Raw genomic sequence first — 23,227 nt, 5'->3', positions numbered from 1 at the left:
AAGGGGTTCAAACGGAACACCCTGTAAAACGTTAAGAACTAAGTTTAAACTCCATGGCGGAGCAACAGCTTTAAACACAGGCTTGATCCTAGCTAAAGCCTGACAAAAGGCCTGGACGTCTGGATTTTCTGACAGACGCCTGTGTAACAAGATGGACAGAGCTGAGATCTGTCCCTTTAATGAGCTAGCCGATAAACCCTTTCCTAAACCTTCTTGTAGAAAGGACAATATCCTAGGAATCCTAACCTTACTCCAAGAGTAACCTTTGGATTCGCACCAGTATAGGTATTTACGCCATATCTTATGGTAAATCCTTCTGGTAACAGGCTTCCTAGCCTGTATCAGGGTATCAATAACCGACTCAGAAAAACCACGTTTTGATAAAATCAAGCGTTCAATTTCCAAGCAGTCAGCTTCAGAGAAGTTAGATTTTGATGTTTGAATGGACCCTGTATCAGAAGGTCCTGTCTTAGAGGTAGAGACCAAGGCGGACAGGATGACATGTCCACTAGATCTGCATACCAAGTCCTGCGTGGCCATGCAGGCGCTATTAGAATCACTGATGCTCTCTCCTGTTTGATTTTGGCAATCAATCGAGGAAGCAGCGGGAAGGGTGGAAACACATAAGCCATCCCGAAGTTCCAAGGTGCTGTCAAAGCATCTATCAGAACCGCTCCCGGATCCCTGGATCTGGACCCGTAGTGAGGAAGTTTGGCGTTCTGGCGAGACGCCATGAGATCTATCTCTGGTTTGCCCCAACGTCGAAGTATTTGGGCAAAGACCTCCGGATGAAGTTCCCACTCCCCCGGATGAAAAGTCTGGCGACTCAAGAAATCCGCCTCCCAGTTCTCCACTCCCGGGATGTGGATTGCTGACAGGTGGCAAGAGTGAGACTCTGCCCAGCGAATTATCTTTGATACTTCCATCATTGCTAGGGAGCTTCTTGTCCCTCCTTGATGGTTGATGTAAGCTACAGTCGTGATGTTGTCCGACTGAAACCTGATGAACCCCCGAGTTTTTAACTGGGGCCAAGCCAGAAGGGCATGGAGAACTGCTCTCAATTCCAGAATGTTTATTGGCAGGAGACTTTCCTCCTGATTCCATTGTCCCTGAGCCTTCAGAGAATTCCAGACAGCGCCCCAACCTAGTAGGCTGGCGTCTGTTGTTACAATTGTCCAGTCCGGCCTGCTGAATGGCATCCCCCTGGACAGATGTGGCCGAGAAAGCCACCATAGAAGAGAGTTTCTGGTCTCTTGATCCAGATTCAGAGTAGGGGACAAGTCTGAGTAATCCCCATTCCACTGACTCAGCATGCACAATTGCAGCGGTCTGAGATGTAGACGTGCAAAGGGAACTATGTCCATTGCTGCTACCATTAAGCCGATCACCTCCATGCATTGAGCTACTGACGGGAGTTGAATGGAATGAAGGACACGGCATGCATTTAGAAGCTTTGTTAATCTGTCTTCTGTCAGATAAATCTTCATTTCTACAGAATCTATAAGAGTCCCCAAGAATGGAACTCTTGTGAGAGGAAAAAGAGAACTCTTCTTTTCGTTCACTTTCCATCCATGCGACCTTAGAAATGCCAGAACTAACTCTGTATGAGACTTGGCAGTTTGAAAGCTTGAAGCTTGTATCAGAATGTCGTCTAGGTACGGAGCTACCGAAATTCCTCGCGGTCTTAGTACCGCCAGAAGGGCACCCAGAACCTTTGTGAAGATTCTTGGAGCCGTAGCCAATCCGAATGGAAGAGCTACGAACTGGTAATGCCTGTCTAAGAAGGCAAACCTTAGATACCGGTAATGATCTTTGTGAATCGGTATGTGAAGGTAAGCATCCTTTAAATCCACTGTGGTCATGTACTGACCCTTTTGGATCATGGGTAAGATTGTCCGAATAGTTTCCATTTTGAACGATGGAACTCTTAGGAATTTGTTTAGGATCTTTAAATCCAAGATTGGCCTGAAAGTTCCCTCTTTTTTGGGAACCACAAACAGGTTTGAGTAAAACCCTTGTCCTTGTTCCGACCGCGGAACCGGATGGATCACTCCCATTAATAACAGATCTTGTACACAGCGTAGAAACGCTTCTTTCTTTATCTGGTTTGTTGACAACCTTGACAGATGAAATCTCCCTCTTGGGGGAGAGAATTTGAAGTCTAGAAGGTATCCCTGAGATATGATCTCTAGCGCCCAGGGATCCTGAACATCTCTTGCCCAAGCCTGGGCGAAGAGAGAGAGTCTGCCCCCCACAAGATCCGGTCCCGGATCGGGGGCCCTCGGTTCATGCTGTCTTTGGGGCAGCAGCAGGTTTCCTGGCCTGCTTGCCCTTGTTCCAGGACTGGTTAGGTTTCCAGCCTTGTCTGTAACGAGCAACAGCTCCTTCCTGTTTTGGTGCAGTGGAAGTTGATGCTGCTCCTGCTTTGAAATTCCGAAAGGGACGAAAATTAGACTGTCTAGCCTTAGCTTTGGCTTTGTCTTGAGGCAGGGCGTGGCCCTTACCTCCTGTAATGTCAGCGATAATTTCTTTCAAACCGGGCCCAAATAAAGTTTGCCCCTTGAAAGGTATATTAAGTAATTTGGACTTAGAAGTTACATCAGCTGACCAGGATTTTAGCCACAGCGCCCTACGTGCCTGAATGGCGAATCCTGAGTTCTTAGCCGTAAGTTTGGTTAAATGTACTACGGCCTCCGAAATGAATGAATTAGCTAGTTTAAGGACTCTAAGCCTGTCCGTAATGTCGTCCAGCGTAGTTGAACTAAGGTTCTCTTCCAGAGACTTAATCCAAAATGCTGCCGCAGCCGTAATCGGCGCGATGCATGCAAGGGGTTGCAATATAAAACCTTGTTGAACAAACATTTTCTTAAGGTAACCCTCTAATTTTTTATCCATTGGATCTGAAAAAGCACAGCTATCCTCCACCGGGATAGTGGTACGCTTAGCTAAAGTAGAAACTGCTCCCTCCACCTTAGGGACCGTTTGCCATAAGTCCCGTGTGGTGGCGTCTATTGGAAACATCTTTCTAAATATTGGAGGGGGTGAGAACGGCACACCGGGTCTATCCCACTCCTTAGTAACAATTTCAGTTAGTCTCTTAGGTATAGGAAAAACGTCAGTACTCGCCGGTACCGCAAAGTATTTATCCAACCTACACAATTTCTCTGGTATTGCAACAGTGTTACAATCATTAAGAGCCGCTAAAACCTCCCCTAGTAATACACGGAGGTTTTCCAATTTAAATTTAAAATTTGAAATATCTGAATCCAATCTGTTTGGATCAGAACCGTCACCCACAGAATGAAGCTCTCCGTCCTCATGCTCTGCAAGCTGTGACGCAGTATCAGACATGGCCCTAGTATTATCAGCGCACTCTGTTCTCACCCCAGAGTGATCACGCTTGCCTCTTAGTTCTGGTAATTTAGCCAAAACTTCAGTCATAACAGTAGCCATATCTTGTAATGTTATCTGTAATGGCCGCCCAGATGTACTAGGCGCCATAATATCACGCACCTCCCGGGCGGGAGATGCAGGTACTGACACGTGAGGCGAGTTAGTCGGCATAACTCTCCCCTCGCTGTTTGGTGAAATTTGTTCAAATTGTACAGATTGGCTTTTATTTAAAGTAGCATCAATACAGTTAGTACATAAATTTCTATTGGGCTCCACCTTGGCATTGGAACAAATGACACAGGTATCTTCCTCTGAATCAGACATGTTTAACACACTAGCAATAAACTTGCAACTTGGTTACAATCTTATTTAACAAAAACGTACTGTGCCTCAAAGAAGCACTAAACGATTAAATGACAGTTGAATAATGAACTGAAAGACAGTTATAGCATCAATCCTTAAAAACAACACAACTTTTAGCAAGGGTTTGTTCCCATTAGTAAAGTAACAATAATTAAATTTGAAAATAAAAATTACAGAGCAACGTTTTTAATCACAGTCAATATATAAGTCTCACAGCTCTGCTGAGAGAATCTACCTCCCTCCAAAGAAGTTTAAAGACCCCTGAGTTCTGTTAGAGATGAACCGGATCATGCAGGAAATACAAGAGTAACTGACTGGAAATTTTTGATGCGTAGCAAAGAGCGCCAAAAACGGCCCCTCCCCCTCACACACAGCAGTGAGAGAGAAACGAAACTGTCACAATTAAAACAAGCAACTGCCAAGTGGAAAAATAATGCCCAAATATTATTCACTCAGTACCTCAGAAAATGCAAACGATTCTACATTCCAGCAAAAACGTTTAACATGATAAATACCTATTAAAAGGTTTAGTGTACTTTTAACAGAGTAATTCCGGTGAAATACCATCCCCAGAATACTGAAGTGTAGAGTATACATACATGTCATTATAACGGTATGGCAGGATTTTCTCATCAATTCCATTCAGAAAATAAAAACTGCTACATACCTCAATGCAGATTCATCTGCCCGCTGTCCCCTGATCTGAAGCTTTTACCTCCCTCAGATGGCCGAGAAACAGCAATATGATCTTAACTACTCCGGTTAAAATCATAGTAAAAAAACTCTGGTAGATTCTTCTTCAAACTCTGCCAGAGAGGCAATAACACGCTCCGGTGCTATTGTAAAATAACAAACTTTTGATTGAAGTTATAAAAACTAAGTATAATCACCATAGTCCTCTCACACATCCTATCTAGTCGTTGGGTGCAAGAGAATGACTGGGAGTGACGTAGAGGGGAGGAGCTATATGCAGCTCTGCTGGGTGAATCCTCTTGCATTTCCTGTTGGGGAGGAGTTATATCCCAGAAGTAATGATGACCCGTGGACTGATCACACATAACAGAAGAAAGCCCCTTTACCTCTAGTAACATTAGATATTAATGGATCTAAAATCAAAACCAAACAATTTCTTTCCCTGAAAAGAGAGACACAATAATCTGGATTTTGACACCGTCAGCAGACCATAATTTAAACCATAGGGCTCTCCTAGCAAGAACTGCCAAAGATATGTTTTGATACTAATCTTCATAATATCAAATACAGCATCACAAATAAATGAATTAGCATGTTTAAGTAAACCCAAAAGGTTTTTCACTAACAGGGTCACCAGAACACTGTTCTAAAAGACTGGATAACCAGAGATGTTAAGAAGCAGCCACATCAGCTATACAAAATGACTGGTGTAAGTAAATAACTTGCTTGTAAAAAGGCCCTTCTATGAAAGAACTCCAATTTCCTATCCAACGGGTCCTTAAAAGAAGTACTGTCTTCCAAAGGAATCGTAAAACACCTAGCCATAGTGGAAATGGTCCCATCAACCTTAGGAACAGTTTCCCACAATGCAATATTAGCAGCAGGTAAAGGATATACAACGTTTTAAACCTTGCAGAAGCATTAAATGAACTACCTGGCTTAGGCCATTCCCTAGAAATCATGACAGAGACAGTATCAGGAATAGGGAAAACCTCAGGGAGTTTAACAACAGTCTTAAAAACTCAATTGAAACGATTACACAGCTTCTCATCAGAAACCTTAGGATCTTTTAAAGTAATTTCAAAAGAGATCGAATATGTTCAATATGTTGAATTTTAAATAAAAAAAGAGGAAATATCAAGTTCAACATCAGATGAAGACTCATCACCAGAGGAAACTTCACCCTCTGAAGACACAACAGTATACCTAGCTTAAGGACACACAGCACTAGTAGAAGGTAAATTCTAAACTGACCTTTTACGCTTGTTTGAAGGAGGGAGAGCAGCCCGGAGCCTCAGAAACTGCAGTCTTCATAAGGTTTTTCACATTAGGTGAAACATCAATTAGATTCTCCTTTAATGAACAAAGAGAAGGAGCATTAATACCCAAAAAAACAGCATTAGGTTGGGCAGATTACATTAACAAATCTAAACATGAGTAACATAAATGAGCTGGAGAAGGCACCTCAGCTTTTTTACAATAAGCAGACCTAATGGTAGAAAAGTGTTCAGAAGATTTCTAGGGTAGATTTAGGGACAGAATCAGACAGCTCCATTATAGCATTCAACAAAGCAATGCAATAAAAAGCTATAGCCATTGTTGGGCTCAGAAATGCGTTGCTTTTATTTAATATTATCATTTTAAATAAAGTAAGTATTGTAATATACTTGCCACTTGCTGCCGGACTATTTTTATCTTCTACTCTTGTTCATTATCGTCTACATCTCCATCTGTGGATCCTGGAGAGTTCCAGATCACTGGTTCTAAGTCTGCTGGTTGACTGTATTGAACCCAGCCTGCCTAGTTTGCACCAGGGAAGGTGCTCTACTAAATGTGATTGCAATATATATCATCATTTTTTATTTTGCCTGTACAAACAATACTAGGCCATATAGGCACTTTTGTGTTCTATATCATTACCTGCAGATTACTGAATATCCACCGGAGGCCAGTCTTCTGGGTGACTGTTAACTGATCCCAGACTGCTTTATCTGCACCACTAGGGGTGCCTTACTAAATGTGTGTATCTACCGGATACCGTTTTTATATTTGTTATCAAACAATATTGGGCCATGTGGCGCTTCTGTGTTCTTATATTATCTACAGATTGCTGATCGTGGCCTTGATCCTCTACAGATAGCTGCCTAGACTTGCAGCATCATTTACCCAGTGTGGACTTTATTATACCTAGATGGGACTAAATCTGTGTTAAGAATCGTATAGTTTACACTCATCACTCCTGTATTCTATCAATTTATTAATATATCTGAACATCCCAATAGGGATAACATTATCACGTCTTACACTTTCTAAAGCACTATAATCCCATTTAGATATACCCTTGTATATTATCCTCTTGTGCTCAAGAGGTGTGTATATGCACTATTAACTTGTGTGTATTTACACATACTTTTATCCATTCTGTGGGTGTGAGTTTGTGTTTTATGCGCTCATTCACATCTGCCATACAGTCTTAATTACTATTCACTATTTACTCCATTTGATTCATGTGAATAATTTATCATACCATCACAGTATACAGTTTCATAAGGGCACCCCCTATCTTTATATCTATATTTGTATTATATACACAACTGTTATGTGAATAATATTGTTTGAAATCCTCTTTCCATAAAGTTATGCACAAATTATTCCTCCAACATACCATACCAGTCTTATTTTGCAATGATAAAGTAATCATGCTTAAAACAAATGTTTATTAAGATAATTATGGGGTTAAAGAGGAGGTTTTGTTCCTCCCTCTTAATCAACCAATATCTGTGCAGAATATCCTTTTTAAGATGTTCACTATTCAGTGTGTAGCAGGTTTATGATTACGGCACTACGTCGAAACTAGTCAGACCAGCCTGCATTTTATGTTCCTGTGCTTTGTCATGGATTTATCCTATATCGAATAAAGAAAATGGATTTTTAACTTTCAAGGGCTTTCTGCTTCCTCTTTTGCATTTATACTTTATTGGGATTACAAGAAGTCCCTTTTTTTGGCAGAATACCCTTTTTGTGTCCTCACACTCGACAGCCGACATCACTACCGTTCATGGATATCGAAGAAACAGCATCGGTTGAAAGGAGCCGATTGGCCAAGAGCTACACACCTTCCACACACAACCCCGCTGATGTTGCAGGTTACACCCGGAAGTAAGCTAGAACGGAGAGGAAGCAGCGTTCGATGTGAACCGGTGGTCAAACCGGAATTGTCATACGCTACATATGCATACCTCTGAGGAGTTCTAGCAACCAGATGTTTAAGAGCTGATAACGGCAAGAGGGTGAGTGTTTTGATCCCTATTCCGCAATTGTGGATGCCGGTTAGCTACAGAACTGGCTGTTTGTGTGTGTGGGTGTTCACATACTGCAAACTATGTGCTTATGGCCTATTTTGGACATTGCTGGCCTAACTTTGTCTACCCTCATGTGAACTGTAAAGCATTTATATGTGGCTACGAGTCTTCTACTATCCGCTCAAGTGTATGAGATGCTCTGACTGTGAACTTATTCTATGACAGCTATAGAGTGTCTAAAAATGTTAATAAAACTTACCAAATAGCCAATCGTCCACCAGCAAATAAGCAGCAGACAGCCAAAGCAGTACTGAAACATACGAGTATTGGTTATGAAATAGGAGTATATTGTAGATCTATAGAGGGAGGCAAAAGCCAAGTCCCTGCAACCAATTATGGAAGGTTTATGATAAATTTTCCATGAGGTGAAAAAAAGAATCACAAACCGTACCCCTATATATATATATATATATATATATATATATATATCCCTCTGACAAACACTGTACTCTGAGGGGAAACCAGGCTTCAAAATAAACTGAAAACCCCTCTCTCTGAAGAATCAAATGTACATCTTCATTCTTCAGTCACCTCCAGCAGAGACAAAGTATATATATATATATAATTATTATATTTGTATTGTAAACATGTTTCCCCAATGGGCTAAACAGGAGCGTTCTATGGGTGTAGCTGAAATTTCTTTTAAACGGATCTAGTGTGGTCTCTAACCATTTTCCCTTCAGTTCTTGCTGTTTTTTTTCTTGGAAACTGAAAGATGGCAAGTTTGTGTCAAATTACACAAAAACACTTGATAGAAAAACAGAATTTATGTTTACCTGATAAATTACTTTCTCCAACGGTGTGTCCGGTCCACGGCGTCATCCTTACTTGTGGGATATTCTCTTCCCCAACAGGAAATGGCAAAGAGCCCAGCAAAGCTGGTCACATGATCCCTCCTAGGCTCCGCCTACCCCAGTCATTCGACCGACGTTAAGGAGGAATATTTGCATAGGAGAAACCATATGTTACCGTGGTGACTGTAGTTAAAGAAAATAAATTATCAGACCTGATTAAAAAAAAACCAGGGCGGGCCGTGGACCGGACACACCGTTGGAGAAAGTAATTTATCAGGTAAACATAAATTCTGTTTTCTCCAACATAGGTGTGTCCGGTCCACGGCGTCATCCTTACTTGTGGGAACCAATACCAAAGCTTTAGGACACGGATGAAGGGAGGGAGCAAATCAGGTCACCTAAATGGAAGGCACCACGGCTTGCAAAACCTTTCTCCCAAAAATAGCCTCAGAAGAAGCAAAAGTATCAAATTTGTAAAATTTAGAAAAGTGTGCAGTGAAGACCAAGTCGCTGCCTTACATATCTGATCAACAGAAGCCTCGTTCTTGAAGGCCCATGTGGAAGCCACAGCCCTAGTGGAGTGAGCTGTGATTCTTTCAGGAGGCTGCCGTCCAGCAGTCTCATAAGCCAATCGGATAATGCTTTTAATCCAGAAGGAGAGAGAGGTAGAAGTTGCTTTTTGACCTCTCCGTTTACCAGAATAAACAACAAACAAAGACAAAGTTTGTCTGAAATCCTTAGTAGCTGCTAAGTAAAATTTGAGAGCACGAACTACATCCAAGTTGTGCAACAAACGTTCCTTCTTTGAAACTGGATTAGGACACAAAGAAGGCACAACTATCTCCTGGTTAATGTTTTTGTTAGAAACAACTTTTGGAAGAAAACCAGGTTTAGTACGCAAAACCACCTTATCTGCATGGAACACCAGATAAGGAGAAGAACACTGCAGAGCAGATAATTCTGAAACTCTTCTAGCAGAAGAAATTGCAACCAAAAACAAAACTTTCCAAGATAATAACTTAATATCAACGGAATGTAAGGGTTCAAACGGAACCCCCTGAAGAACTGAAAGAACTAGGTTGAGACTCCAAGGAGGAGTCCAAATTTTGTAAACAGGCTTGATTCTAACCAGAGCCTGAACAAAGGCTAGAACATCTGGCACAGCTGCCAGCTTTTTGTGAAGTAACACAGACAAGGCAGAAATCTGTCCCATCAAGGAACTTGCAGATAATCCTTTTTCCAATCCTTCTCGAAGGAAGGATAGACTCTTAGGAATCTTAACCTTGTCCCAAGGGAATCCTGCAGATTCACACCAACAGATATACCAAATTATGTGGTAATTTTTCTGGTTACAGGCTTTCAGGCCTGAACAAGAGTATTAATAACAGAATCTGAGAACCCTCGCTTTGATAAGATCAAGCGTTCAATCTCCAAGCAGTCAGCTGGAGTGGGTCGAACGGACCTAGAACAAGAAGGTCTCGTCTCAAAGGTAGCTTCCATGGCGGAGCCGATGACATATTCACCAGATCTGCATACCAAGTCCTGCGTGGCCACGCAGGAGCTATCAAAATCACCGACGCCCTCTCCTGATTGATCCTGGCTACCAGCCTGGGGATGAGAGGAAACGGCGGGAACACATAAGCTAGTTTGAAGGTCCAAGGTGCTACTAGTGCATCCACTAGAGCCGCCTTGGGATCCCTGGATCTGTACCCGTAGTAAGGAACTCTGAAGTTCTGACGAGAGGCCATCAGATCCATGTCTGGAATGCCCCACGGTTGAGTGACTTGGGCAAAGATTTCCGGATGGAGTTCCCACTCCCCCGGATGCAATGTCTGACGACTCAGAAAATCCGCTTCCCAATTTTCCACTCCTGGGATGTGGATAGCAGACAGGTGGCAGGAGTGAGACTCCGCCCATAGAATGATTTTGGTCACTTCTTCCATCGCTAGGGAACTCCTTGTTCCCCCCTGATGGTTGATGTATGAACTTGGCCCTCGCTAGCTGAGGCCAAGCTTTGAGAGCATTGAATATCGCTCTCAGTTCCAGAATATTTATCGGTAGAAGAGATTCTACCCGAGACCAAAGACCCTGAGCTTTCAGGGATCCCCAGACCGCGCCCCAGCCCATCAGACTGGCGTCGGTCGTGACAATGACCCACTCTGGTCTGCGGAAGGTCATCCCTTGTGACAGGTTGTCCAGGGACAGCCACCAACGGAATGAGTCTCTGGTCCTCTGATTTACTTGTATCTTCGGAGACAAGTCTGAATAGTCCCCATTCCACTGACTGAGCATGAACAGTTGTAATGGTCTTAGATGAATGCGCACAAAAGGAACTATGTCCATTGCCGCTACCATCAAACCTATCACTTCCATGCACTGCGCTATGGAAGGAAGAGGAACGGAATGAAGTATCCGACAAGAGTCTAGAAGTTTTGTTTTTCTGGCTTCTTGTCAGAAAAATCCTCATTTCTAAGGAGTCTATTATAGTTCCCAAGAAGGGAACCCTCGTTGACGGAGATAGAGAACTCTTTTCCACGTTCACTTTCCATCCGTGAGATCTGAGAAAGGCCAGGACAATGTCCGTGTGAGCCTTTACTTGAGGAAGGGACGACGCTCGAATCAGAATGTCGTCCAAGTAAGGTACTACAGCAATGCCCCTTGGTCTTAGCACCGCCAGAAGGGACCCTAGTACCTATGAGAAAATCCTAGGAGCAGTGGCTAATCCGAAAGAAAACGCCACAAACTGGAAATGCTTGTCCAGGAATGCAAACCTTAGGAACCGATGATGTTCCTTGTGGATAGGAATATGTAGATACGCATCCTTGAAATCCACCTTGGTCATGAATTGACCTTCCTGGATGGAAGGAAGAAGTGTTCGAATGGTTTCCATCTTGAACGATGGAACCTTGAGAAACTTGTTCAAGATCTTGAGATCTAAGATTGGTCTGAACGTTCCCTCTTTTTTGGGAACTATGAACAGATTGGAGTAGAACCCCATCCCTTGTTCTCCTAATGGAACAGGATGAATCACTCCCATTTTTAGCAGGTCTTCTACCCAATGTAAGAATGCCTGTCTTCTTATGTGGTCTGAAGACAACTGAGACCTGTGGAACCTCCCCCTTGGAGGAAGCCCCTTGAACTCCAGAGAATAACCTTGGGAGACTATTTCTAGCGCCCAAGGATCCAGAACATCTCTTGCCCAAGCCTGAGCGAAGAGAGAGAGTCTGCCCCCCACCAGATCCGGTCCCGGATCGGGGGCCCGCATTTCATGCTGTCTTGGTAGCAGTGGCAGGTTTCCTGGCCTGCTTTCCTTTGTTCCAGCCTTGCATAGGTCTCCAGGCTGGATTGGCTTGAGAAGTATTACCTTCCTGCTTAGAGGACGTAGCCCTTGGGGCTGATCCGTTTCTGCGAAAGGGACTAAACTTAGGTTTATTTTTGGTCTTGAAAAGACCTATCCTGAGGAAGGGCGTGGCCCTTGCCCCCAGTGATATCAGAGATAATCTCTTTCAAGTCAGGGCCAAAGAGTGTTTTCCCCTTGAAAGGAATGTCAAGCAATTTGTTCTTGGAAGACGCATCCGCTGCCCAAGATTTTAACCAAAGCGCTCTGCGCCACAATAGCAAACCCAGAATTTTTTCGCCGCTAACCTAGCCAATTGCAAGGTGGCGTCTAGGGTGAAAGAATTAGCCAATTTAAGAGCACGAATTCTGTCCATAATCTCCTCATAAGAAGAAGAATTACTAATAATCGCCTTTCCTAGCTCATCAAACTAGAAACACGCGGCTGCAGTGACAGGGACAATGCATGCAATTGGTTGTAGAAGGGAACCTTGCTGATCAAACATCTTTAGCAGACCTTCTAATTTTTTATCCATAGGATCTTGGAAAGCACAACTATCTTCTATGGGTATAGTGGCGCGCTTGTGTAGAGTAGAAACCGCCCCCTCGACCTTGGGGACTGTCTGCCATCAGTCCTTTCTGGGGTCGACTATAGGAAAACAATTTTATAAATATGGGGGGAGGTACTAAAGGTATACCGGGCCTGTCCCATTCTTTACTAACAATGTACGCCACCCGCTTGGATATAGGAAAAGCTTCGGGGGGCCCCGGGGCCTCTAAGAACTTTTCCATTTTACATAGTGGTTCTGGAATGACCAGATAATCACAATCATCCAAATTGGATAACACCTCCTTAAGCAGAGTGCGGAGATGTTCCAACTTAAATTTAAAAGTAATCACATCAGGTTCAGCTTGTTGAGAAATGTTTCCTGAATCTGAAATTTCTCCCTCAGACAAAACCTCCCTGGCCCCCTCAGACTGGTGTAGGGGCCCTTCAGAAACCATATCATCAGCGTTCTCATGCTCTACAGAATTTTCTAAAACAGAGCAGTCGCGCTTTCGCTGATAAGTGGGCATATTGGCTAAAATGTTTTTGATAGAATTATCCATTACAGCCGTTAAATGTTGCATAGTAAGGAGTATTGGCGCACTAGATGTACTAGGGGCCTCCTGTATGGGCAAGACTGGTGTAGACGAAGGAGGGGATGATGCAGTACCATGCTTACTCCCCTCACTTGAGGAATCATCTTGGGCATCATTTTTACTAAAAAATTTTTATGACATAAAATACATATAGTTAAATGAGAAGGAACCTTGGTTTCCCCACAGTCAGAACACAATCTATCTGGTAGTTCAGACATGTTAAACAGGCATAAACTTGATAACAAAGCACAAAAAACGTTTTAAAATAAAACCGTTACTGTCACTTTAAATTTTAAACTAAACACACTTTATTACTGCAATTGCGAAAAAGTATGAAGGAATTGTTCAAAATTCACCAAAATTTCACCACAGTGTCTTAAAGCCTTAAAAGTATTGCACACCAAATTTGGAAGCTTTAACCCTTAAAATAACGGAACCGGAGCCGTTTTTATATTTAACCCCTTTACAGTCCCTGGAATCTGCTTTGCTGAGACCCAACCAAGCCCAAAGGGGAATACGATACCAAATGATGCCTTCAGAAAGACTTTTCTATGTATCAGAGCTCCACACACATGCAGCTGCATGCCATGCTGTCCTCAAAAACAAGTGCGCCATACCGGCGCGAAAATGAGGCTCTGACTATGATTAGGGAAAGCCCCTAAAGAATAAGGTGTCTAAAACAGTGCCTGCCGATATAATCATATCAAAATACCCAGAATAAATGATTCCTCAAGGCTAAATATGTGTTAATAATGAATCGATTTAGCCCAGAAAAAGTCTACAGTCTTAATAAGCCCTTGTGAAGCCCTTATTTACTATCTTAATAAACATGGCTTACCGGATCCCATAGGGAAAATGACAGCTTCCAGCATTACATCGTCTTGTTAGAATGTGTCATACCTCAAGCAGTAAGAGACTGCACACTGTTCCCCCAACTGAAGTTAATTGCTCTCAACAGTCCTGTGTGGAACAGCCATGGATTTTAGTTACGGTGCTAAAATCATTTTCCTCATACAAACAGAAATCTTCATCTCTTTTCTGTTTCTGAGTAAATAGTACATACCAGCACTATTTTAAAATAACAAACTCTTGATTGAATAATAAAAACTACAGTTAAACACTAAAAAAACTCTAAGCCATCTCCGTGGAGATGTTGCCTGTACAACGGCAAAGAGAATGACTGGGGTAGGCGGAGCCTAGGAGGGATCATGTGACCAGCTTTGCTGGGCTCTTTGCCATTTCCTGTTGGGGAAGAGAATATCCCACAAGTAAGGATGACGCCGTGGACCGGACACACCTATGTTGGAGAAAACACATGTATATGAAAACAGAGACAACTGAAAGATACTATACACTAAAAGCAGAGTAATGACATTGGTTACAGGATTTAAATTTTTTTAAAGTGCATCCCCTGCTAACTTCGCTCTCCCCAGCAAAGTTTACTTTTTCAGTGAGCTCCATTACATTTTATGGGTGTTATCTTGCAACTCTCAGGGACAGCCCCCTTTCTTTATAGAAGTCCCTGAGGGCAGCCCCTGCACATGTCAGCATGGAAAACCACACCTAACAAAACAAAGCTTTTAGAATCGGGCCCTGGATAAGAAGCTAAATGGTCTGAACAGAAAAGTCAGAATAATGGAGACAGTGAGACCAGGGAATCCCAAAAGGGTCTATTCACACTGAACCCAAGAGAAGGATCCCAGACTTATTTTTTTATTCATATTTCATATTTTTTTTTCTGATTAGGTAAGTTATTTATGTTGTCCTTTTATAGCCAAACATTGTGTTAGATAATTCCTGGGTCAATAAGGAACATAGTAATACAATTATTTGTTCAAGGTCTAACATGAACATATATGCAGAGAATTAAAAAAAAAAATACATTTTCTCTCATACCTATGCAAGCTAATGCAAATAAAAAATAGTAAATGCTTTAATTGTAACCTCATAACCATCATTGTAGAGATATGAGCATATTGCTGTTTTTTTCAAATATTGCTTATCACATATGATTGATACATTTTTAATAAACTATTTTTATTCATTAATGCTGTACCAGTTTCATCAACAGATGTGACAAAGCTAAAGGTTTACATACATTATCCTTCCCCAATATTATAGGGTTTTGATTAAATTGCACACAACTCCACTACAAAGTTGGTAACCACTATTTTATTTATTAAACTTAATTTTGCAGAATTGTACCAATTACTGTATCCTAACACATTGGCAAAGACTAATGACAAATACTATCATATATTTAATTGATAAAATATTATAAGAACCAACAAATGTTTACCATAGTATAAGAAAGCACAATAATTATCTATGTTTTTAGTTAGGCCATGCACCTTGAGGGAAGATTATCAGAAATGAAGATACAGCTGAACATAAATTAAAGGACAATAAATTCAATAATAGGTCAACTAACTTTACAAAGCATAATTGATGTAATGCCCCTTGAGCAATAGATTACAGCCTGAAATGATTGAAGTCATCTCCCAAACTTCACTTTGATTTGGTGTTTTTATTATATCAATTTTAATTAAATGTGAAATTTAACGTTATCAGATAATGTCTTGAAGGTTGGATACATTTAACTAGAACAGTGGCGCTAGGTACACCACACACCAATATATTGTTTGTCTTGGTACAAATTGGTAGTATATTTTTCACATATAGTATTGTGGCAGACTACCTTTAGTGAGCCCTGTAATGTATGGGTTCCCTTGCTAGATTAAATGCTACTGCAAAATGCACACAAATAAAAGAACATAGACCGAACATCTCACCCTAATATTTCTTGGATGCCTGACTTTTAATGCAGTAAGTAATAATAAAAATTAAAAAAAGCTTTGTTTCAAATGTGTTAAAATAATAAAATGTTTCTTTGTAGTCATTGGTTTGTTAGGCAGTCATGAATTTTACTTCCCAACCATAAATATAATCATAAAAAGAAGCATCTCTCAGTGTAACTATATACCATATTTTACCTTCACAAGAACTCATATTTAAAACCCAGCTATGCTGCATATAATAAAACATGCACTTTATTAGAGAATTTTATTAGGTAATTCAATGTAATCAGAACTCCAGTCTAAATATATTCAAACGTGTCAACACATAGGCAGAAGAAATGGAATCATTTTCTTATTTCTGTTCTTTTTAAAACATCACAAAGAAAATAAAAAGTATAAAACGTATACATGTTCTTTTCTTCAATTTAGTTTTTGTTCCTCCAAAATAACTATCCACTTTTATGTAAATACAGTTTAGGCTATTTCAATTTGTCATCTTAAAAAAAAAAGAAAGAAAAAGAAACCTGTGATTATAAAATAAAAAGTCTTTGTTTTAATTCACAGTATGTGGTTTCAACAAAACCAAATTACATTGCATCATAATCCTCGTCATCTTCATGTTTCCGCTTCAATGAGTTGGAATCGTTTGTCGAATTCTGTGATGAAACCATGTTTGTCGTAATGAGGATGTTTTTGGTGCCAATTAATGAGGGGTTGATGAGAACATTTTGAACTGTAGGAGTAGTAGGAGCAGCTATGAAAGATAAAAAAAAAATAAGTGATCAGCTTGTGTCTATAACATATCTCAGCTACTGAAACAGATTGCATTGTGTTAGCAAAATTACAGGTAAGTTAAAGGGACATTAAACACTTTCAGATGATAATATAAAATGATAAATAAAAATAATTTATATATATATATATATATATATATATATATATATATATATAAATAAAACACACAAAGTTCAGGGTAGGATGCTCCAGCCAAACAAACCGTGGCGTTTTTCTGCGCTGTCATATGACGGGCAAATAGTCAATGTGGGTGCACGCAGAAGACGCATCTCTGTTCAGACGTGAGCAGTCAAATATTAACACAAGTATTTCCGCTAATCCAGGAGGTAAAAAAACAGAATTTATGTTTACCTGATAAATTACTTTCTCCAACGGTGTATCCGGTCCACGGCGTCATCCTTACTTGTGGGATATTCTCTTCCCCAACAGGAAATGGCAAAGAGCCCAGCAAAGCTGGTCACATGATCCCTCCTAGGCTCCGCCTTCCCCAGTCATTCGACCGACGTAAAGGAGGAATATTTGCATAGGAGAAATCATATGATACCGTGGTGACTGTAGTTAAAGAAAATAAATTATCAGACCTGATTAAAAAACCAGGGCGGGCCGTGGACCGGACACACCGTTGGAGAAAGTATTTTATCAGGTAAACATAAATTCTGTTTTCTCCAACATAGGTGTGTCCGGTCCACGGCGTCATCCTTACTTGTGGGAACCAATACCAAAGCTTTAGGACACGGATGAAGGGAGGGAGCAAATCAGGTCACCTAAATGGAAGGCACCACGGCTTGCAAAACCTTTCTCCCAAAAATAGCCTCAGAAGAAGCAAAAGTATCAAACTTGTAAAATTTGGTAAAAGTGTGCAGTGAAGACCAAGTCGCTGCCTTACATATCTGATCAACAGAAGCCTCGTTCTTGAAGGCCCATGTGGAAGCCACAGCCCTAGTGGAATGAGCTGTGATTCTTTCAGGAGGCTGCCGTCCGGCAGTCTCATAAGCCAATCTGATGATGCTTTTAATCCAAAAAGAGAGAGAGGTAGAAGTTGCTTTTTGACCTCTCCTTTTACCAGAATAAACAACAAACAAGGAAGATGTTTGTCTAAAATCCTTTGTAGCATCTAAATAGAATTTTAGAGCGCGAACAACATCCAAATTGTGCAACAAACGTTCCTTCTTTGAAACTGGATTCGGACACAAAGAAGGCACGACTATCTCCTGGTTAATGTTTTTGTTAGAAACAACTTTCGGAAGAAAACCAGGTTTAGTACGTAAAACCACCTTATCTGCATGGAACACCAGATAAGGAGGAGAACACTGCAGAGCAGATAATTCTGAAACTCTTCTAGCAGAAGAAATTGCAACCAAAAACAAAACTTTCCAAGATAATAACTTAATATCAACGGAATGTAAGGGTTCAAACGGAACCCCCTGAAGAACTGAAAGAACTAAATTGAGACTCCAGGGAGGAGTCAAAGGTTTGTAAACAGGCTTGATTCTAACCAGAGCCTGAACAAAGGCTTGAACATCTGGCACAGCTGCCAGCTTTTTGTGAAGTAACACAGACAAGGCAGAAATCTGTCCCTTCAAGGAACTTGCAGATAATCCTTTCTCCAATCCTTCTTGAAGAAAGGATAGAATCTTAGGAATTTTTACCTTGTCCCAAGGGAATCCTTTAGATTCACACCAACAGATATATTTTTTCCATATTTTGTGGTAAATTTTTCTAGTTACAGGCTTTCTGGCCTGAACAAGAGTATCAATAACAGAATCTGAGAACCCTCGCTTTGATAAGATCAAGCGTTCAATCTCCAAGCAGTCAGTTGGAGTGAGACCAGATTCGGATGTTCGAACGGACCTTGAACAAGAAGGTCTCGTCTCAAAGGTAGCTTCCATGGTGGAGCCGATGACATATTCACCAGGTCTGCATACCAAGTCCTGCGTGGCCACGCAGGAGCTATCAAGATCACCGATGCCCTCTCCTGATTGATCCTGGCTACCAGCCTGGGGATGAGAGGAAACGGCGGGAATACATAAGCTAGTTTGAAGGTCCAAGGTGCTACTAGTGCATCTACTAGAGTCGCCTTGGGATCCCTGGATCTGGACCCGTAGCAAGGAACCTTGAAGTTCTGACGAGAGGCCATCAGATCCATGTCTGGAATGCCCCACAGTTGAGTAATGTGGGCAAAGATTTCCGGATGGAGTTCCCACTCCCCCGGATGTAATGTCTGACGACTCAGAAAATCCGCTTCCCAATTTTCCACTCCTGGGATGTGGATTGCAGACAAGTGGCAGGAGTGAGTCTCCGCCCATTGAATGATTTTGGTCACTTCTTCCATCGCCAGGGAACTCCTTGTTCCCCCCTGATGGTTGATGTACGCAACAGTCGTCATGTTGTCTGATTGAAACCGTATGAACTTGGCCTTTGCTAGCTGAGGCCAAGCCTTGAGAGCATTGAGTATCGCTCTCAGTTCCAGAATATTTATCGGTAGAAGAGATTCTTCCCGAGACCAAAGACCCTGAGCTTTCAGGGGTCCCCAGACCGCGCCCCAGCCCATCAGACTGGCGTCGGTCGTGACAATGACCCACTCTGGTCTGCGGAAGCTCATCCCCTGTGACAGGTTGTCCAGGGACAGCCACCAACGGAGTGAATCTCTGGTCCTCTGATTTACTTGTATCGTCGGAGACAAGTCTGTATAGTCCCCATTCCACTGACTGAGCATGCACAGTTGTAATGGTCTTAGATGAATGCGCGCAAAAGGAACTATGTCCATTGCCGCTACCATCAAACCTATTACTTCCATGCACTGCGCTATGGAAGGAAGAGGAACGGAATGAAGTATTTGACAAGAGTTTAGAAGTTTTGTTTTTCTGGCCTCTGTCAGAAAAATCCTCATTTCTAAGGAGTCTATTATTGTTCCCAAGAAGGGAACCCTCGTTGACGGAGATAGAGAACTCTTTTCTACGTTCACTTTCCATCCGTGAGATCTGAGAAAGGCCAGGACAATGTCCGTGTGAGCCTTTGCTAGAGGAAGGGACGACGCTTGAATCAGAATGTCATCCAAGTAAGGTACTACTGCAATGCCCCTTGGTCTTAGCACCGCTAGAAGGGACCCTAGTACCTTTGTGAAAATCCTTGGAGAAGTGGCTAATCCGAACGGAAGTGCCACGAACTGGTAATGCTTGCCCAGGAATGCGAACCTTAGGAACCGATGATGTTCCTTGTGGATAGGAATATGTAGATACGGATCCTTTAAATCCACCGTGGTCATGAATTGACCTTCCTGGATGGAAGGAAGAATTGTTCGAATGGTTTCCATTTTGAACGATGGAACCTTGAGAAACTTGTTTAGGATCTTGAGATCTAAGATTGGTCTGAACGTTCCCTCTTTTTTGGGAACTACGAACAGATTGGAGTAGAACCCCATCCCTTGTTCTCCTAATGGAACAGGATGAATCACTCCCATTTTTAACAGGTCTTCTACACAATGTAAGAATGCCTGTTTTTTTATGTGGTCTGAAGACAATTGAGACCTGTGGAACCTCCCCCTTGGGGGAAGCCCTTTGAATTCCAGAAGATAACCTTGGGAGACTATTTCTAGCGCCCAAGGATCCAGAACATCTCTTGCCCAAGCCTGAGCGAAGAGAGAGAGTCTGCCCCCCACCAGATCCGGTCCCGGATCGGGGGCCAACATCTCATGCTGTCTTGGTAGCAGTGGCAGGTTTCTTGGCCTGCTTTCCCTTGTTCCAGCCTTGCATTGGTCTCCAGGCTGGCTTGGCTTGAGAAGTATTACCCTCTTGCTTAGAGGACGTAGCACTTGGGGCTGGTCCGTTTCTACGAAAGGGACGAAAATTAGGTTTATTTTTGGCCTTGAAAGACCTATCCTGAGGAAGGGCGTGGCCCTTGCCCCCAGTGATATCAGAGATAATCTCTTTCAAGTCAGGGCCAAACAGCGTTTTCCCCTTGAAAGGAATGTTAAGCAATTTGTTCTTGGAAGACGCATCCGCTGACCAAGATTTTAACCAAAGCGCTCTGCGCGCCACAATAGCAAACCCAGAATTTTTCGCCGCTAACCTAGCCAATTGCAAAGTGGCGTCTAGGGTGAAAGAATTAGCCAATTTAAGAGCACGGATTCTGTCCATAATCTCCTCATAAGAAGGAGAATTACTAGTGATCGCCTTTTCTAGCTCATCGAACCAGAAACACGCGGCTGTAGTGACAGGGACAATGCATGAAATTGGTTGTAGAAGGTAACCTTGCTGAACAAACATCTTTTTAAGCAAACCTTCTAATTTTTTATCCATAGGATCTTTGAAAGCACAACTATCTTCTATGGGTATAGTGGTGCGTTTGTTTAGAGTAGAAACCGCCCCCTCGACCTTGGGAACTGTCTGCCATAAGTCCTTTCTGGGGTCGACCATAGGAAACAATTTTTTAAATATGGGGGGAGGGACGAAAGGTATACCGGGCCTTTCCCATTCTTTATTTACAATGTCCGCCACCCGCTTGGGTATAGGAAAAGCTTCGGGGGGCCCCGGGACCTCTAGGAACTTGTCCATTTTACATAGTTTCTCTGGGATGACCAAATTCTCACAATCATCCAGAGTGGATAACACCTCCTTAAGCAGAGCGCGGAGATGTTCCAACTTAAATTTAAATGTAATCACATCAGGTTCAGCTTGTTGAGAAATTTTCCCTGAATCTGAAATTTCTCCCTCAGACAAAACCTCCCTGGCCCCCTCAGACTGGTGTAGGGGCCCTTCAGAAACAATATCATCAGCGTCCTCATGCTCTTCAGTATTTTCTAAAACAGAGCAGTCGCGCTTTCGCTGATAAGTGGGCATTTTGGCTAAAATGTTTTTGATAGAATTATCCATTACAGCCGTTAATTGTTGCATAGTAAGGAGTATTGGCGCGCTAGATGTACTAGGGGCCTCTTGTGTGGGCAAGACTGGTGTAGACGAAGGAGGGGATGATGCAGTACCATGCTTACTCCCCTCACTTGAGGAATCATCTTGGGCATCATTTTCTCTAAATTTTGTGTCACATAAATCATATCTATTTAAATGAGAAGGGACCTTGGCTTCCCCACATTCAGAACACAGTCTATCTGGCAGTTCAGACATGTTAAACAGGCATAAACTTGATAACAAAGTACAAAAAAACGTTTTAAAATAAAACCGTTACTGTCACTTTAAATTTTAAACTGAACACACTTTATTACTGCAATTGCGAAAAAGTATGAAGGAATTGTTCAAAATTCACCAAAATTTCACCACAGTGTCTTAAAGCCTTAAAAGCATTGCACACCAAATTTGGAAGCTTTAACCCTTAAAATAACGGAACCGGAGCCGTTTTTATATTTAACCCCTTTACAGTCCCTGGTATCTGCTTTGCTGAGACCCAACCAAGCCCAAAGGGGAATACGATACCAAATGACGCCTTCAGAAAGTCTTTTCTATGTATCAGAGCTCCTCACACATGCATCTGCATGTCATGCTTCTCAAAAACAAGTGCGCAATACAGGCGCGATGCCTGCCGGTTATTTTACAAAATTCCCAAGATTAAAATAATTCCTCAAGGCTATGGAGTATAAAATATGTTTATATATAAATCGATTTAGCCCAGAAAATGTCTACAGTCTTAAAAAGCCCTTGTGAAGCCCTTATTTACTGTCTGTAATAAAATGGCTTACCGGATCCCATAGGGTAAATGACAGCTTCCAGCATTACATCGTCTTGTTAGAATGTGTCATACCTCAAGCAGCAAAAGTCTGCTCACTGTTCCCCCAACTGAAGTTAATTCCTCTCAACAGTCCTGTGTGGAACAGCCATCGATTTTAGTAACGGTTGCTAAAATCATTTTCCTCTTACAAACAGAAATCTTCATCTCTTTTCTGTTTCAGAGTAAATAGTACATACCAGCACTATTTTAAAATAACAAACTCTTGATTGAATAATAAAAACTACAGTTAAACACTAAAAAACTCTAAGCCATCTCCGTGGAGATGTTGCCTGTACAACGGCAAAGAGAATGACTGGGGAAGGCGGAGCCTAGGAGGGATCATGTGACCAGCTTTGCTGGGCTCTTTGCCATTTCCTGTTGGGGAAGAGAATATCCCACAAGTAAGGATGACGCCGTGGACCGGACACACCTATGTTGGAGAAATAGTCCTTTATTAGAAAAAATGTCTTGAAGGGTGGAAGCTTCAAACAAATAAAGGAACTTTCAGCATTAAGTATTTTATACTTCATGACTGAAAGTCCCCTTTATTTGTCCCAATGGTAAATCCTAACGTTTCACAAACGCTAGGATTTACTATCACTTTAAGCACCTTGCTCTTCTCCTTCACAATAATCTGACCCTCTTCCTTTTGTCACTTGACGTTCCTTAATTCTTCTCCCAGTTATTTAGATGTTGTCCCTATATTGCTTTCTTTCTGATTCCGTTCCATTTCCCCCTATATCTAATAATTTTACTGTTACCTTGTATATCCCAGTTATAATGTGATATCATTATACAATCAGACAATAGTCTAATTAGCACAAGGTACAAA

General features: G+C 41.8%; 1 protein-coding gene across 4 annotated transcripts in view; it reads right to left on the bottom strand.

Moving 5' to 3' along the window:
- Nucleotides 1–15,241: 15,241 nt before the first annotated feature.
- LOC128647410 (transcription initiation factor TFIID subunit 9) overlaps nt 15,242–23,227 on the bottom strand; it is a 119,148-nt gene continuing 111,162 nt past the window's right edge. For all 4 annotated transcript variants that reach the window (XM_053700202.1, XM_053700198.1, XM_053700205.1 and 1 more), the window contains exon 7: nt 15,242–16,636. In XM_053700202.1, coding sequence (XP_053556177.1) covers nt 16,470–16,636 — 167 coding nt within the window. In that variant the 3' untranslated portion in view covers nt 15,242–16,469. The remainder of the gene's footprint in view (nt 16,637–23,227) is intronic.

Source organism: Bombina bombina, chromosome 1 (assembly GCF_027579735.1).
Source record: "Bombina bombina isolate aBomBom1 chromosome 1, aBomBom1.pri, whole genome shotgun sequence".
NCBI classification, from domain to species: Eukaryota; Metazoa; Chordata; class Amphibia; order Anura; family Bombinatoridae; genus Bombina; species Bombina bombina.
The sequence above is the reverse complement of the archived record's forward strand: the minus strand, read 5'-3'. Positions and strand labels throughout refer to the sequence as shown.